The sequence below is a fragment of the Tamandua tetradactyla genome, chromosome 5 (genome assembly GCF_023851605.1).
Source record: "Tamandua tetradactyla isolate mTamTet1 chromosome 5, mTamTet1.pri, whole genome shotgun sequence".
Taxonomy (NCBI): Eukaryota; Metazoa; Chordata; class Mammalia; order Pilosa; family Myrmecophagidae; genus Tamandua; species Tamandua tetradactyla.
This window is the reverse complement of record NC_135331.1, coordinates 156,805,119-156,822,581: the sequence shown is the minus strand read 5'-3', so window position 1 is coordinate 156,822,581 and position 17,463 is coordinate 156,805,119. Positions and strand designations below refer to the sequence as shown.

Below are 17,463 nucleotides of genomic sequence, written 5' to 3'. Positions count from 1 at the left end.
TCTCTAGCTAGAGTACATTTTTATTATTTGTCAAACCAGACATCTCTCTGTGAGCACACGTCCAAGACCTAGGTCACTGTGTAATGCAATAAGAGTGCTTTTATAAGTTATGTAAAAACACAGCGCTTTCCTGATGGCCAGAAACATTCTAATTCCCGACCTTAATCCGAGCCCGGGTCCCCTGCCCCCGCCCCCGCCGGGTGGCGTTTCCTTCCAGCATCTCCGCGCAGCCCCAGGTGAGTCCTGCGCGCTCCCCGCACTGGGGCCCGCGGGAGGAGCCGGGGCGAAGGCGGGGGGCGGGCCGCGGGGTGCGGCAGGACGATATCCGGCTCGGGACTGCACCTTTCACGCCGGGCGGCCGCATTTCCAGCGCCTCCGCAGCCCTTGCCTTCGCCCTGCGGGCGGTTCCTGGGCGTGCCGCCTGGAGGCGCGGAGGCCACCCGGCGCGTCCCAGCTCCGCAGCTCCGGCCGGGGCGGGGGCCGCTGGGCCGCGGAGATGCGGGGCGGGGGCAGGGCGCGGGGTAGGTGACTTTATCCCGCCTCTGTTTCCCTGCCCCGGGGAGCAATGACATCACGCGGCCTTCTCCAGGCGCCGACACAAAGAGCGGCGCGGAGAGGCCGCTGCGGGAGGAGCCGGCGGCCTCCCCTGCCGCCCAGGGCCTCGGGGCCCCGCCGGCCAGGCCCGCCGCCTGCGGCTTGCGCCCTTGCTGTGCCGCCGCCTCCTCCTCCGACGCCGCCGCCGCCCGCGCCGCCCGCGCCCTCCGCGCGGAGCTGAGCCCGCGCCGGGCCGCGCCGGCCCCTTTCCATGCGGGCGGCGCGGGCCCTGGGAGGGGCGCCCGCAGCCAGCCGCGCAGCATGCACTGGGGGGTTGGCTTTGCCTCGTCCAGGCCGTGCGTGGTGGATCTGAGCTGGAACCAGAGCGTCTCCTTCTTCGGCTGGTGGGCCGGGTCCGAGGAACCCTTCTCCTTTTATGGGGACATCATCGCTTTCCCTTTGCAGGATTACGGTGGGATCATGGCAGGGCTGGGCTCCGATCCCTGGTGGAAGAAAACCCTTTACTTGACCGGGGGAGCTTTGCTGGCCGCAGCTGCGTATCTGCTCCACGAACTCCTGGTCATTAGGTGAGCCGGAGAGAGGGCCCCGCGCAGGGGCCCGGAGAGGGACACCTGGCCAGGGCAGGGCTGGCGCCAGGGGGGCCCCATGCCAGCCCCTCGATCACTCCGCCCAAATGCCCACGCGCCCTGCCCTTATCTTTCCCCAGGGGCAGTTTTAGAGTTGACAGGAGAATGAAGCCGGTGTTGGGAGGGAAAACGTTTGGCTCCCAACCTTTTGGATGCTAAAAGCAAGAATACACAGAGTCACTAGTCATTATGGAGCAAAATAATCTGTTAGGAAACGTCTTTAGTAAAACCCTAACTGCAGTGTGTTTTCAACAATAGAATTAAGTCTGGTTCAAATACTAAGCCCCACCTCCTTGAAATGCCTTATTTATTTATCGGTAATAATGCTGGAATATTAACTGTTATCTTCATCTTTTACTTAAAGGTTAATTCTCCACTCTCCTTCCCCAAATGTCAACCTCAAGAGGCTGAAATTGCAAAAGCCCCATTGAGCCCTGGGTCATTGTTAAGTATGTATGGCCGGGTGTTGAAGTGGGCAGTTCTGATATGTTGACCTTGTTTTCCGGTTATTTGCTGTTTAAAGCTAACCACCATGTTTAGGTTCAATGTAATTGTTGTGTGAGCAGTAGGAGATCGGAGGGCAGGATTAGCACATGGGCGGGTTTGACATAGCAGGAGTCCCCCAGTGCTGTAAACAGTTGCATCTGCTGCAGCAGAATGTTTACACAATTGACTTGGAAATCCAGAAAATGGAGGCCCTTGCCGGGCTACATTCAGCCAGACAGAAGATCTTTGTCTAAGTAAGGTAATCCCATAGGGTATTGGGAGGGTTCTTTGGCTAATTATTACATCAATTTAAGGTTAAAATTTCCAGGGCTTTGAGCCTTCCGTCACTGGAAGGTTACCAGAAGCAGAGCAGTTTGGAACAGCCCCTGTTGGTCAGTATTTTCTCAAGAGCAAGAAATATGTCCACACTGCCTTTTTTTCCCAGTGGAGGAATCCTACACAATAGGATATAGACAAAGGTAGTGACAGGTGACCTTTAGCAGACCTGCAGGCATTCCAGCCTGGCGCTGTGACAGCCAGTCTTAGGTATTCTGAATATTTCCAGTCTCTGAGAAGTCTCTGGGAGTCTTTTAGGTTTGGGGAAATGTATTGGTTTTCATATTACTTATCCCATAACTGAGAAGTTTTATTTTAAGCTTATTACCTATTTGTTTTTCTCATTTAGCACAGTATCTGGAGTCTAGTTTAACCAAAGGCAAAGCCTGGAAATGGAATGGCCTCTCTATAGATTTTATATTTAGTTTTGTTTTAGAACTCAATTTCAAGTGAAGTTTCAAGCTCTATGAAGAACGGAAACATTTGTTCCGTAATTGAAATGGTAACCCCGGCATTTCTCAATTATATTCCAGTTCAAGGCTTTTTGAGGCTCTGAAGCCCTGTGGCTTCTCACCAGTTTTCCACTTTGTGGAGAAAGCCAAGGCAAGGCTTGACAGGATTGAGTCTTGCAGAAATAGCAGGAACCCAGAACTGGCCCTGGGAGCAGGCCACACCCTGGCAGGTGTGGTAGCTGGACAGAGCCCACAGATACCTATCTCCCCACTTAGGGGATGACACACCCCAGCACTGGACAGTTACTTGGGTTAAGGCGTCTCAAATCCTTGGCTTTTTCACTTTTGTTTCTTGACAAATGTTTACGTTGAATTGGGAAATCCTGTTATAACGCAGACGTTAATAATGGTTGCCTTATTTTGAGCACTCAGAAACGACTATGCATGTAAGTGCTTTACCTCTCTTGCATGAGGCGTGATCCTCTTTAGTGATAAGGAAATTGAGACTGAGGGAGGTTGAGAAACTTCACTCAAGATCACACAGCAAGTAAGAGTAGTCGAATCCAAATCTGGGAACATGTGTCCATGGAGCCTGCACTTGTCATGTGCCTCCTAGGACGTACCAATTCTGAAGTAAGTCTTGATGGGGGAAGTGAAAGAGAAATGCAGAGAGCTGGGGCACTGCTCAGGGAAGACGGACATTGGGGGAGAGGCTGAGTTCCTGACAGATCCCGGGAGCACGCAGGGATGAGGGAAGAAGGACGGGGAGGAGGGTGGAAGACTGAGGCTTCAAGTTTACATGATAGAGATGTCCGCTTAATGTGAAATCTCAGCTTCAGTTGCTGTGTGGTTTCTGCAAAACAAAACAAAACAAAATCTGAAATATACCTGAATTCACTGGCAATTGCAGACTCTTCACCATTTCACTTGGATTTTCTGCTGCCTGGACGTAACCTAAATCTATGGTTATGGCTCCAGAGTGTAGTTGACTGGTGAGGATTATTTAGAAAGTTTAATGAATTTAACCAAAGTAAGTACTCTGACTTTTATCCAGTGTTTTTTTTTTCCACCACATTATTTTTAAACAAATATTGTTCCAGCCCTTTACTTTATTTTCCCTGAGCAGAGATAGCCTTGCAGCTAACTTAAATTTAATCAGGCATTTGGAAATTTGTTGTTTTGTAAATTGAATGACTACGTTATGACTTCATTATTAGTAGCTCATTTGCCCTTTTGGTACGTGGGCTCAGTCTGTGGTAGAAAACTTAAAGGAATTATAAACAGCCCATGAGTGAACATCAAGTTCCCAGAAACTAATGGCTGATCAGCTAGTACAGAGGTATGAACTGTATTACTTGGACCACTGGGAATAGGAACTAGTCTTGATGTTCCAAGGTGTTCTCTTACACAAACTTTATGAGGCCACCTTAACAACCCACCCTGATCCTCTGATCCTAAGTTAGAGAGAGGCTCCTCATAGGTGAGCCAGGTTGTCTGGATTCAAATTCCGTCTCTGCCTTTAACCGATCAGTAACCTTGGATGTGATAGTAAACTTCATGGTCAGTTGGTTTCCTCACCTGCAAAAAATGGTGATGGTAATAGTTGATTAAATGAGTTAATCATTTCATGGAGTTGATTAAATGAGTTAACATGTGAAATGCTTAGAGCAGACTTCAACATATAGTGAGGATTCTGTTGAAGTAATTACAAACTTTTATCACAATGTCCTTGAGACTTGCATGGTCTGAGTCAATTGGTTGTGTTAATAAAAATAACTGAGGAATTGCCTGTTTTGGTGAAGTTTAAGTGCTTAAGGGTTTGAGAACTGAACGTACAGATTTTATTGCAAGTCCTTGGCAAGTTATTTAAACTCTCTGAACTTTACTTTCCTGTCTACCGTAAAATGTAAGTATAGTATGAAATTTAAACTGTAATAAAAATGACTGCTCTGTAGTGGTTGGGATTGCATAAATTTCTGTGGTATGTGCTTAGCCCAATGTATCCATTGTTATTATGACATGACCAAATCAACCATTAAAATTAGATCATTCTGGAGAATGGAGCAGGGGTTTTTATATTTATCTTCTCTCCTTTCAGTTCTTAAAATTTTGCCTGGATAATTTACATGAAAATACCACTTTGTGACGAGTTATTTGACTTGACAGAAGTAGGTAATTGTTAAATCAATAGTGTTTATGAACATAGTCTGAGCAGGTTCTTGATTTGGTAATATCCCATTTTCCACGTATTACCATCTCAATGAAAATCCTTTTCAAATATATTTCCAGAAAGCAAAAAATATTTTTTATTCTTTTGACTAAGAGGACCAATATTTTCAAATTTCAACTCTATGTTGGATAGGCGTTCAAGCGGTAAACTTCTCCAAAAGAATTTCTTTTCTAAATGAGGATGATTTAGTAAATGAGCCTCTGTGTGATGATGGTGCACAGAGCTTGGCATTGCTTGGGTACAAGTTGGTGTGGGATTACACTGAAATGATGTGAGGAAACCAGAGGCCCAGGAAAGGCCAAAGGGAAGAGTGAGGTTTATTTGACATGTTTAGGTAGAACAAAAGATGGAGATAGTAAAAGATTCTGGAGGAGTGTAGGAGAGGGTGTATGAGTGGATGAAATGATGACATTTTGGTAGCTTAAGAGGATAAAACCATGTTTCTTTGAATGAGAATAAATTTCACCACTCCACATTTATGTAATGCTTGATAGTTTTCCTTATTTAGTCCTCCCAGTAATCAGTGCCTGATCAGTACCATCCTCACTTTCCAGGTGAGGAAGGAAGAGAGGTCCAGGGTGACATGCCTACAGGCAGCCAGCAGGGCTTGGACTTGACCCCAGGTACCCAGACTTGGAACTCAGTGCTCTGTCTACTCCATGGTGGCTTATGGGAATTGGTACCCAAGGAAGTCTTCTCCATGCAGACAGTTAGCCAGAGGAAAAGATGGAATGCTGTGGATGTGTGCCTGAGACAAGACACGGGAAAAATAGGGGTTCTAAGATATGCACCGTGAACTGGAAATGGGGACCCTGTGAAGGCAGAGAAGATAAAAGAGAGTCTAGAAATCAGATTCTGTGGCACCACAGGTAGAAGGCCAGGTGAGGACACAGTTTGGAAGAGGGACTAGAATATTCAGAGTCATGGATTCTGTGCAAACCTGCACAGAGCAAATCTGCATGGTTTTGTCTTGGTCTTCTGGATCACTAGACCATTTCATAGTATGGTCTAGTGGTCCTTAACACAGGCTCTGACTCTGGTTCAGTCTGCATTCTCCCCATTTACTACCAGTGTGACTTTGGGCAAGTTAACCCTCCATTCCTCAGTCTCCTCATCTATAAAATGTGTTTAACAGTAGTACGTACCACATAAAGCCATTGTCAGAATTAGATGAGAGAATACCTACGAAACCCTCAGAGCTGTGCCTACCACATGGCATAGCTGGTGGAGAAGAGGTGGATCTGTGCCAGGAAATATTCTTCCTGCCCATAGGCCAAAGATAATGGAAAGATTGATACATATTTACTTCTCTGAGCCCTTGGGGTTATGGTAATATCAGAGTTTGTAAGATTCCTTGCATTTTGACAAGGAATCAAAATTCCTTGTATTTTGACAAGCCTCCATTCCATAAGTGCATCTGGGTGAGGTAAGCACCTGTAACAAACATCTCCTTGTTCATTGTGAAGCTACGACCCAGTAGGGTCTTCTTAGAAACTAAGGGAAATGAATGTGTAACACATGGCTTGTTCTTTATTTCTGTTTGGATTTTGACAGGAAACAGCAAGAGATTGACTCCAAAGATGCTATTATTTTGCATCAGTTTGCAAGACCTAACAATGGTGTCCCCAGTTTATCTCCTTTCTGTTTGAAAATGGAAACTTATTTAAGGATGGCTGATTTACCCTATCAGGTATTTGTGTGCAAAAATGTTTTAATCTTATGCTAGCAGTGTTAGATGGGGGAAATATTTAATCTTACACAGTGGAAAGAACATACTCGTGGTGCTGGAGGGGTAGGGTATGAAACTGGCAGCGCCCATCCTTGGTAAGATGGAGGTACTTGATTCCAGGGTCTCTAGATTTTTACATCCAGTTTATTGACAGATCGAAAGGGTTTGTGGATTTTTGAGGGATTCAGGCATGCTATTTTCCCCTGATGTGGAATATGTTTTGGTTAATATTTTGAACAGGTCTACTATTGAGTGGCTGTTAATAAAGGTGGGTATGCCATTGCTTATTGTGTTTTTTCCCCTTTAGTTTTTTTTTTTTTAATTGACAGCATTGTATTTTGTCTCTCATGATCATGGGGGCAGAGGGTATAGATTTGAAGATTTTGTGAGAGCTCTTCCTTAGTGCTCTGTATTCTGTTTGAGTGACTTTCAGGGAAACCCTGCTCATTTCAGCATTAACGAGTGAGCAGAGAAATGTATTTAAAGGCATAAATTTCTTTGAGTAATGCTTTAGTTATGTCTCACAATTTTTACCTTTTGTGTTTTCATTTTCATTCGATTCTATATATATTTTTTAAAGATTCCCATGTTTTTCTTCTTAACTGAGTTCCAGACATAAGGAATTTTAAAAAAAGATTTCATTTTGTTATTGATTTCTACTCCTATGGTCAGAGAAGATAGTCTCTTTGATATTGATTCCTTGGAATTTACTGTGGCTTTAGCCTAGTATGTGGTTAATTTTTATAAATGATGAAAAAATTAAATATCCTGTGTTTGGGTGTAGAGCTCTCTCTATCAATTTGCTTGAGCATGTTTAGTATATTATTCTACTTTACTTTTTGTCTGCCTATTCTAGCAGTTTTTGAAAGAAGTGCATTAACATATTCAAATGTATATGTTGATTTAGCTCTTGTTCCTGACATTCTGTCAGTTCTTGTTTTATATGGATCTTATGTATTTGAGATTATATTGTTAGGTACATATCAGGTGAAAGATCGTATCTTATATTCTTTTGTCTCTTTTCCAGTATATAGCATCCTTCTTTGTTCCTTGTGGTTTCTGTTTGTTTGTTTGGATATTTTTTTGGGGGGGTCCATGGTCCTGGAATCAAACCTGGGTTTCCTGCATGGTGGTTCCCGCTGAACCACCCATGCACCCATCTTCCTTGTGTTTTTTAAAACCTTAAATTCTCTTTTATCAGATGTTAAGATTGCTTCTCTAGCTTTCTTTTGGTTCATATTTGTTGGGATAGCTTTCTCCATCCATTCATTTTTCAACCATTCTGTATTTTACGTTTTTTTTTTTTAAATTTGTCTTTCATAGGCAATATATTACTTTTATCCAATCTGAGAATCTTTAATTGGTGAGTTTAACTCATTTACATTTATTGTAATTATTATTTTATTATGACATGTCTGATACTCATTTTCTATTTTCTCCTTACTCTTCTTTCTTTTTAATTTATTTTCATTTCCTGCTTTTGAATGGAGAGAGAGTTTTCCTTATAATTTACAAATTATACATTCTATTTTTGTTATGTTGTTTGATCTTAAGACCTATATTTGGGTTTATTTTCTTCTTTTCTTTTCTTAAATTTATCAAATACTATACTTGCCCTCTAAACAGGACGAGGACTTCAGTAATTTCACAGATCTCTTTGGTCTCTCCCTTTCTCCCCTATTCCCAACCCAATTGTGTTGCTATTGTCTAGCATTTTAGTTCTGGAATATTGGATATCCTCTTTTCTTTTCTTCTTTTGTATGTTGATTTTAGACAACAAACTCTATTAGAATTACTTAACTAGTTTTATTTCCCATATGTTTTATGTTCCTGGATTTATTTTTCTTTTTATATGCGTGTTCTTTTTTTGGGGGGGGGGGGCACATGGTCTGGAAATCGAACCCAGGTCTCCCACATGGAAGATGAGCATTCTACAACTGAATCACATATGCACCTCTCTATGAGTGTTCTCTTGAATATTTTCCGAGTAACCCCTTAGTGGCAAACTGTCAGTGGCTTTGCATTCCTGAGAATATCTTTATTATACTCTCATATTTGAAAATTCTAGGTTCAAAGTTCTTTTCTTTCAATTCATTAAAAATATTATTCCATTGTCTTTTTGTATCTGATTTGTGATTGAAAAATCTGATGTTAATCTGATTCTTGTTCTTTTGATTTTTTTCTGTAAGCTTTTATAATTTGCTTTTAATCTTAATATCATTAAATTTTGCTGTAATGTTTTTTGATATGGGTTTTTATGTATCTTTTTTGATCCATTATAAACTTTTAATCTGAGGCCTTTCATCTCTTTTTAATTCTGGGGAATTAATTATCAGTTTTCTTCGTATATTTCCTCTTGCAGTTTGTTTTCCTCCTCTTCTCTGTTCCAGATTATCTAGATACTAAGCCCTTCTGCTTTTATTTTCTTTGGCTCTGAACTGTAAGCCTTAATTCTTTCTGCTTCTTTTTGAGAGTACTCCTCTGAGTTTCCATTGCCCTGCTCTGTTTTCTTCTTATATCCACTGTGCTATATATCTCATCTATTATGTTCTTTGTTTCAACATTTATATATTTTTTCTTACTCTTTCTATTTGGTTTGTGTTATTGGTCTCTTCTGTTATTTTGTGGAGGATATTTTTAATGCTAATTAAAAATTTGCTGTCCCAATAATTCTTTTTCATGTCATGTCATGTAGTCATTGTGTTGTCCTTCTTTTCTGATGATTGTACTCCTCAGGTGTATAGCTGCACTGGGGTGAGAACACCAGGGATATCTGATTCCCTGCCTGGGCATTTGTGCTGGGCAAGGGGTAAAGCCCAAGTCTCAGCTTGTATACCTCTGAGGGAGTTAAGAAAAGGAAGAAGGCGAGCCTTAGGTGTCCTCAAACCACTGTAGTTCCTCCAATTTGCTGCCACTACTCCAAATGGCTCCTTTGGTCAGGGGTTCACCTTTAAGCTCTTAGGAAGCAGCAGCATTGGGAAGAGGTGGTTTCCCAAGGTTGTGACTGACCAGTTGGGAGGTTGGAGGGGAGGGCTTTTCATCCAGCCAAGCTCTGAGGCTACCCTGAAAGTGATATTGCCCTTTGACTCCTGAATTCCCATGACTGTGCTTTCTGAGCTAATTTCTGTCTGGAAAGGGGAATGGGCCTGGCAGTGATCCTTCCAAGGCAGTGCTGGGATGAGCCTGATTCCCTGCCTTCAGCTTGGTAAGTGCTGTTACGGAGGTCCTCTGGGAAGGTGGTGGAGTGGCACCAAGCCCAGGCTTTGGGTGGGAGGGATCAAGAAGGGCATGGGGTGTTCTTTACGACTGGGAATTGTAGTGTGGGGTGGGGTGGGGTGGGGTGGGGTATGAAGTGAGTCTGGAGAGAGAGTCAGGGAGAAAATTAGGCAGTACTTTGTAAGCCATCAGTAGAGAAAAAAGTAGCAATGAAAACAGTCAGATCCCTGAATGATCTAAACGGATCGTATCCAATTTGGAAGATCATTGTACATCCTGGTGGTGGCAGTCAGCAGTTGAGGGAGTGTGTCAGTGAGGAGCTCGACTGAAGGAAGAAGTTGCTGTGCAGCAGCCACCTGTCTCTGTTCCATTATTACTGTCTATCAGCTTGCCTGCTTTAGCCACCGTGTCAGCTTTGACACAATCAGGGACTGTTCTAGTTTGCTAACTGCTGGAATGCGATATTCCAGAAATGGAAAGGCTTTTAAAAGGGGGAATTTATTAAGTTGTGAGTTTACAGTCCTAGGGCAATGAAAATGTTCCAATTAAAGCAAGTCTATAAAAATGTCCAAATTAAGGCACCAACAAAAGGTTACCTTCACTCAGAAAAGGCTGATGAAGTTCAGGGTTTCTCTCTCAACTGGAAAGGCACATGGCGAACATGGCTGTGTCTGCTAGCTTTCTCTCCAGGCTTTTTGGTTCATGAAGTTCTCCCTGGAGCATTTTCCTTCTGCCTCTCCTAAGGTTTCTGGCTGTGTAGGCTCTGTAGCTCTTTTCAAAATGGTTGCCTCTTAAAGGGCTCCAGTAAGCAACCCCACCTTGAATGGGTGAAGACACACCTCCATGGAAATCCTCTAATCAGAAGTTACCACCCGCAATTGCATGGGTCATATCTCCATGGATAATTTAAAAACTCCCAACCAGCAATACTGAATGAAGATTAAAGAATATGGCTTTTCTGGGGTTCACAAATTCAAACCAGCACAGGGGCCAAACCCTGAATTTTGTGCTCTGGCTGCTTTTAGGTATTTTATACCCCCCACTCTTTTTTTTTTTTTTTAATTTAAAAATTAAAAAAAAATGTAACAAGAAACACAAACATTCTTAACATATGATCATTCTATTCTAGATACATAATCAGTAATTCACAATATCATCACATACTTGCATATTTATCATCATGATCATTTCTTAGAACATTTACATCAATTCAGAAAAAGAAATAAAAAGACAACAGAAAAAAATTCATATATACCATACCCCTTACACCTCCCTTTCATTGATCACTAACATTTCAATCTACTAACTTTATTTCAACATTTGTTCCCCTTATTATTTATTTTTATTCCATATGTTTTACTCGTCCATTGATAAGGTAGATAAAAGGGGCATCAGACACAAGATTTTCACTATCACAGTCACATTGTGAAAGCTCTATCATACAGTCATCTTCAAGAAACATGGCTACTGGATCACAGGTCTATATTTTCAGGCAGTTCCCTCCAACCTTTCCATTACGCCTTCACTAACAAGGTGATATCTGTTTAATGCATAAGAATAACCTCTGTGGGCGGGCCACAGTGGCTCAGCAGGCAAGAATGCTTGCCTGCCATGCCAGAGGACCTGGGTTTGATTCCCCGTGCCTGCCCATGTAAAAAAAAAGAATAACCTCCGAGATAACCTCTCAATTCAATTCTGTGTGGAATCTCTCAGCCATTTACACTTTATTTTGTCTCATTTTACTCTACCCCCTTTTGGTCGAGGTTTTCTCAATCCTTTGGTGCTGAGTTCCAGCTCATTCTAGGTTTTCTGTCCTACATTGCCAGGGAGGTTTGCACCCCTGGGAATCATGTCCCACGTAGAGAGGAGGAGGGCAGTGAGTTTGCTTGTTGTGTTGGCTGGAGAGAGAGGCCACATCTGAGCAACAAAAGAGGTTCTCTTGGATGTGACTCTTAGGCCTAATTTTAAGTAGGCTTGACCTATCCTTTGAGGGGTTAAGTTTCATATGAACAACCCCCAGGATTGGAGGCTCAGCCTATTGTTTTGGTTGTCCCCACTGCTTGTGAGAATATGAAAAATTCTCCACTTGGGGAAGTTGAATTTTCCCCCTTTCTCACCATTCCCCCAAGGGGACTTTGCAAATACTTTTTTACTCATTGATCAAATCACTCTGTATACCTCACACTCTTGATGAAGTAATCCTGCTGTTTGTAGCAACTGCAGCAACTGCCCATCTGTTTTTGCTACTCCTTTCTTACAAGGCATGAAGCTCTTGCTGCCACAGCCCTGTCTTTACCAGCAACCTCACAACCTTAGTTCATATTTTAGAGTGGCCACTTCTAGTCAGTATAACTGGAGCAGCAGGATACATGCCTCACTCTGAAACCTGAAGCTATTATAGAGTTTACCTCCTTCTAAATAGTTATTTCTTATAAGTATGTTTGAAAAAAAAAGAAATCGTCCCAGGGTGGTTTACCTTCTGTAAGGGCTGTATAGACAATGGATGGAGGAGATGTTCAAGGCATGACAGAGATATTAGGTAAAAGGAAAATGCTTAGAAAGGGGTACTCTGTGCCTACCTGGGTGCACTGGGGACTCTGAGCTGTCAGCAAGGGTTTGGGCTGGTGCATGTGGGGCCAGGGACGTGCTGATGGGGCTCGTTTCTTGGACCAGTCAGTAGAGAGGTATTTGGTCCTGGACACAGGGAACTCCACTTTCTGCCCCTTCTTTGCCTTGTGCCTTTTAAAAACTATTAAAATGCTATGTTCCTAAGATTATGACCTTACATTTGAAGCTTTTATATTTTTTAGCCTAAATAAGACTAGAATAAATATTTGATGACCACTAGTAGGAACTCACAAGACTATTTTTAAGAAGCTTAGTGTATTGATTGAACAGAGATAATTTTCTTAAAATCAGGATGTCAATATTGGTAGCTCATTAAAAAAAACTTTGTATTTTGTAATTAGTATAGACTCACAGAAAAGTTTTGCAGATGTAGTTAATTTTTTTGAAAACCAAGACTGCTCTCTTGTTTTTTCTTATATTTGTAAGAAAATTATAAACATTTCAAATAGTACGAAGAAGTCTAACTGGAAAGTAAAAATTACCTTACGTCTTGCTATTTAGGGATAACTATCCCTGGCATTTTAGACCATCCTTCCATATATTTCTCTGGATGTACATAAAGACACTTACATCATTTGACATGAGTGACTGTATAAGAAGAATGCATTTCACACAATAGTTATTTTTAAATAAGAGGAAGAAAAAAAGAAAGAAAATGGCCCTGGTGAAACTCTGCTTTGGCTCTGAGCCCTAACTATTGATGTTTAATCGAACATTTTGTTGATCTTATCCGCTCCCTGAATCTTTTTTGTTTTGAAAGTTTTCTAAGCTACAGACAAGTTGTGCAGTCTGCACCCATTTGCCCTTTATGTAGGTTTGCCAGGTAACGTGGTGCTTCTTTTGCTTTACCTCTCTTTATATATATGCATTTATGAACAATTATTTTTGAACCATTTGAAAGTTGCAGGCATCACGACACTTCACATCATGAAACTTCAGCATGCATCTCAAAAAGCAATAATCTTCTTCGACAAAACTACAAAACATGGTGGATGTATGGATTTTTCTGCTCAAATTATCCCAAATTTAGCCAGCAGGAGCTCCTTCTAAATGGATCCAAGGGTCCAGTGAATACATTCGGGTACACGTTTAGATATGAAATTTGGGACAGTAAGGCCAGTGTGGCAAAACAGAGTCCCAAGACCTGGGTTCTCTCTCAGGGTCTCAGATTCTCCTTCTCAGAATGGTGATGGCAATGCTCAGACTCCTGATTGAAGGTACTTGGTCGAACTTGTGCATTTTCTCATTGAAGCCTCACAACTGTTATTATATCCAGTCCATGAATGTGGAAATTGAGACCCAGGGAGGGTATAAATTAGGCCAGAGGTTACGAGGGAATAAATGACTGAGCCAAATTTGTAACTCCGCTGCTGTGCTAATAATCTAATAGAGGTGCGGCAGTTTCTCATCTGCACAGACTTGCAGGGAACTCGTCACCTTGGAAAAAATGTAGAGGATTTACCTCTTCATCTTTCTTCTCCAAATTACTTTCAGAGACTTCCCCCAGTGGGTTAATCAGATTCCAAATGCTTTAATAATTATAGGTCAGCAGTTCTTCAATATGTTTAAGGAAGTTACTGAAAATTAAGTGTTTTAAATAAATGCTTATATTTTATTATTATAAAAGTAATATAACCACCCTCAGAAAAATTGAAAAGGCTGAGAAAGAAAAGATCACCCACATCTCATCAATAGTTTTACCAGTTAGTGCTGGCATTTTGGGGGGTTTCAGTTAACCTGTTTTACTTAGGTATAATTATCATGTATCTAAAATGTTGCCTCCTACTTTTTTACCTACTAAACAAAGTTTCCGAGAATAATAACATATTACAGCTTTCATTTCCAAAAGAGTTGTTTTCTAATTTCTGTATCTGCCATTCAAATAAAATGTGCTAAGCACCCAGGGGAGAGAGGATGGTCCGAAGAGACAGGCAGATGTGCAAACAGTTACTCTGTGGAGAGAACATACACTGTACCGTAGAAACATGGACCAAAGACAGAGAATGGTTCATCCTGGGAAAATAGTTCACTAAAAAGGTGAAATCAGAACTGAATTTTTGGGGGTGGATAGGACTTTGTGGAGGGTGGGGAGGGGGATTCCTGTAAAAGGTGAAGAGTGTGCAGGGTCAGGGAGGTGGGAAGACGCCTGGCTGGGCCCAGAGGGGCTTGAGGGCCCATGAGGCGGGTGGGCGGGGTATAGGCCCAGTTTTCTAGGCATGGTGAAGTTGTACTAGATCCATCAAAGCCACTGGATAATTTTGAGCAGCAAAGTTGGTGAATCCGATCTGCACTGCAAACAGTGTAGGGGACGGATTGCATCTGAAAGCAGCATGAGTCCAGAAGGAGATATGTTAGGAGGATATATATGTGGTATCAAGAGAAATCTGAAACAGATGCGGTGTTAAATGATAACTTTACATTTGTAGCATATACAAAGTACAAGAATGGCAGATGTCCTAGCAGCTTTTAGAAGCGCCTGGCATTTTTCCTGGTTAACATCAAGGATAAGGTCTAGCGCTGTCATGTGTGATTGTGAGGGCTGCTCCCTGCACACCAGTGCCCTGCCGAGGGGTGAGGGTGAACTCTAAACTCGGTTTTACTTGCCGAGCTGTAAACTCTGATACAGGCTGTGTTTACCCAGAGGAGGTTCCATTTTCTAAATCGCACAGAGGCCCTGCAGTTAACTGCAGCCCTCCAGACGAGGCCCACTTTCATTCTGTAGAATAAGCAATAAGATGATGTGTCAGGAGACAAGCAGGCAGAGACCAAAGACCCATTGTCCTCTTCCCAAGGCAGTTATTAGCAACATGGAACTAGTACCTGCTTTGCTTCTCTGCCTGTCAAAAACATGATGCTACCTCAAAACAGAATCGAGCCCCTCAGGGAGACCCAAGCCTTTACTGTGGTGGGGGCAGATGGCCTGCCTTTATGAGAGATGATTGGCCAGTCCTTGTTATCTTACTTAAGGTCACTTCATTCATCATGCGTGCTTTGGTACATACAACAGACAACAAGCAGACTTCCTAGGCCCAGAGGCTTGTCTTAGAAACATTGCAGCATTCTATGTTTTCTTCCCTTATAGTAAGATGTACTGTTTGTACTGTTGGGGGAAATAAAATAGATGTACTCTGACTTCTGGGAAACACACAAATCTCAGCCTAAGTAAGAAGAACTGAATAATAGTCACATTGCTCATCCCAGTGGTTTCCCACGAGAAGCAGACCTTTTTTTTTTTTTTTTTTTTTTTTTTTTTAATTTCTGGGAAGATTTTTGGGTTTCGAGCCTCCATGGGTGATTTGAACATGGATCTCCTAGAAGGGGGTCCCTTTCAGAATTTTCTTTCTTAATACAGCTTTGTAAAGAGGAATTTCATCCACGGCGTGGTCCAAATGAGTAGTTTATTTTAATTATGTTTCCATAGGAGGCAAGGAAGAGAAATGGGTGCCTTTAGAACAGGGGGCCAGCACATGGGTTTGGGGGCCAAATCAAGCCTGTGAGCTAAGAATGATTTTTACATTTTTAATAGTTGAAAAAAAGTCAAAAGATGAATAATGTTTTGTATTATATAAAATTTAAATTTGAATCCATACATAACTATTTATTGGCACAAGGCCTGCTCATTCCTTTAGGTCTTGTCTGTGGCTGTTTTCCTGCTGCCACTGCAGAGTTGAAAGGATGCGGCAGAGACATGTGGCCTGCAGAGCCTAAACTATTTACTGTCTGGCCCTTTATGGAAAAGGTTTGCTGACTCCTGCTTTAGAGAAACAATTTAAATATGTAGAGGACCGATGTATTTAATATTTCATCTAATGCTATCTTTTTCAAAAGCAGCTTTATTCAGATATAATTGACAAACAACTGCACCTATTTAAGGCTCTAGTTTAAAGTTTTGGCATACGTATATACTAATGATGCCATCATACTGTTGGGCTATCCATCACCGTACAAAATTTCCTTCTGCCCCTTGGTAATTAATCCGTTCCTTCTGCCCCTTCATCTCCACTGCTGGGCTTTCTGTGACTGTAGATTAGTTTGTATTTTCTAGGGTTTCTATAGATGAGCTCTTACAGTACATATTCTTTTTGTGTGGCTTATTTCACTCAGCAAAATTATTTTGAGATTCATCTATGCTGTTGTGTGCCTTACTAGTTCTTTCCTTTTTATTATGGAACAGAATTGTACCACATTATGTTTATTCACTCTCCTCTTGCTGGGCAGTGACTTTTTCCCGTTTTTGACCATTGCAAATTAACAGTCTATGAACATCGATGTGCAAGTCTTTGCATGGACCTCGGAGTGAAATGACTGGATCATTTGAAACAACTGTTCCAAAGGTGTTGCCCCATTTTGCATCCCTGCGCTAATGATTGAGAGTTCCAAGCACTCTCAGTGCTTGCCATTACCCACCCGTGCCCGGACTGTCTACTTGTTTGAAGTCCGAGGAGGAGTTTGTAGTAATCTGATTCATTTAGACTGTGTAGAACACCAAAAGAATGGATTCACATTAAAAAAAAAAATCCGCTTTTGGGCTCTAAATGATCCACATTTACTGATAAAAATGTTGGCATAAATGGACTCATTACCACAAAATCCCATCCATCAGTGTGGCTGAGACCATCTTTGTTTCATACAATAGGCAGCAAATTGTGCTCTGTAATTATACTTGTTAATAAAGCATTTGAGCTCCTCACCTCTGCTGCATTCTGGGATCTCTGTCCTCTGGCACCTTGTGAGTTTCTTGTATGCTTATGAATCAAAGGAGAGCTTGTAAAGGACACAGCTTTCTGTGGATTTTCCTTAGGATTTGGTCCCGGGTTTACGCCTGGACCCAAGAATTTGCATTTTAACGAGCAGTGTAGTTGAGTCTGATGTGTACATTTTGTTACACGTTAAGTGTTGGAATTTCTGGGGCCATTTGCGGTATTGAGCATTATTCATACTGGGTTTTAAGTACTTCCTGCATTCTTGGATTGTTAATATATTATAGCTAGACTGACTATTTCCAGGATATTTCAACAATTCCCTGTGGGGGTTGGGGAGGTTCCCCTCCCCCCTTTTTTTACAACAAGCCAGAGACTATGATAAAATCTATGGGAGTAAAGTGATATTTTCATGAGTCACCATTTATTCTCTTAAAGTGTTTACTTGTTGAATTCACTCACTTGACTAGTATAGCTACTGTCAAATATAGGGTTGAATGTTCAT

At 41.9% G+C, this 17,463-nt stretch overlaps 1 protein-coding gene across 1 annotated transcript in view; it reads left to right on the top strand.

The window, feature by feature from the left end:
* The first annotated feature begins 826 nt into the window (after nucleotides 1-826).
* FAXC (failed axon connections homolog, metaxin like GST domain containing) overlaps nucleotides 827-17,463 on the top strand; it is a 67,568-nt gene continuing 50,931 nt past the window's right edge. Inside the window, exons 1-2 of the mRNA XM_077162460.1 lie at nucleotides 827-1,121; nucleotides 6,240-6,375. Of these exons, the coding sequence (XP_077018575.1) occupies nucleotides 856-1,121; nucleotides 6,240-6,375 (402 nt within the window). The 5' untranslated portion in view covers nucleotides 827-855. The remainder of the gene's footprint in view (nucleotides 1,122-6,239; nucleotides 6,376-17,463) is intronic.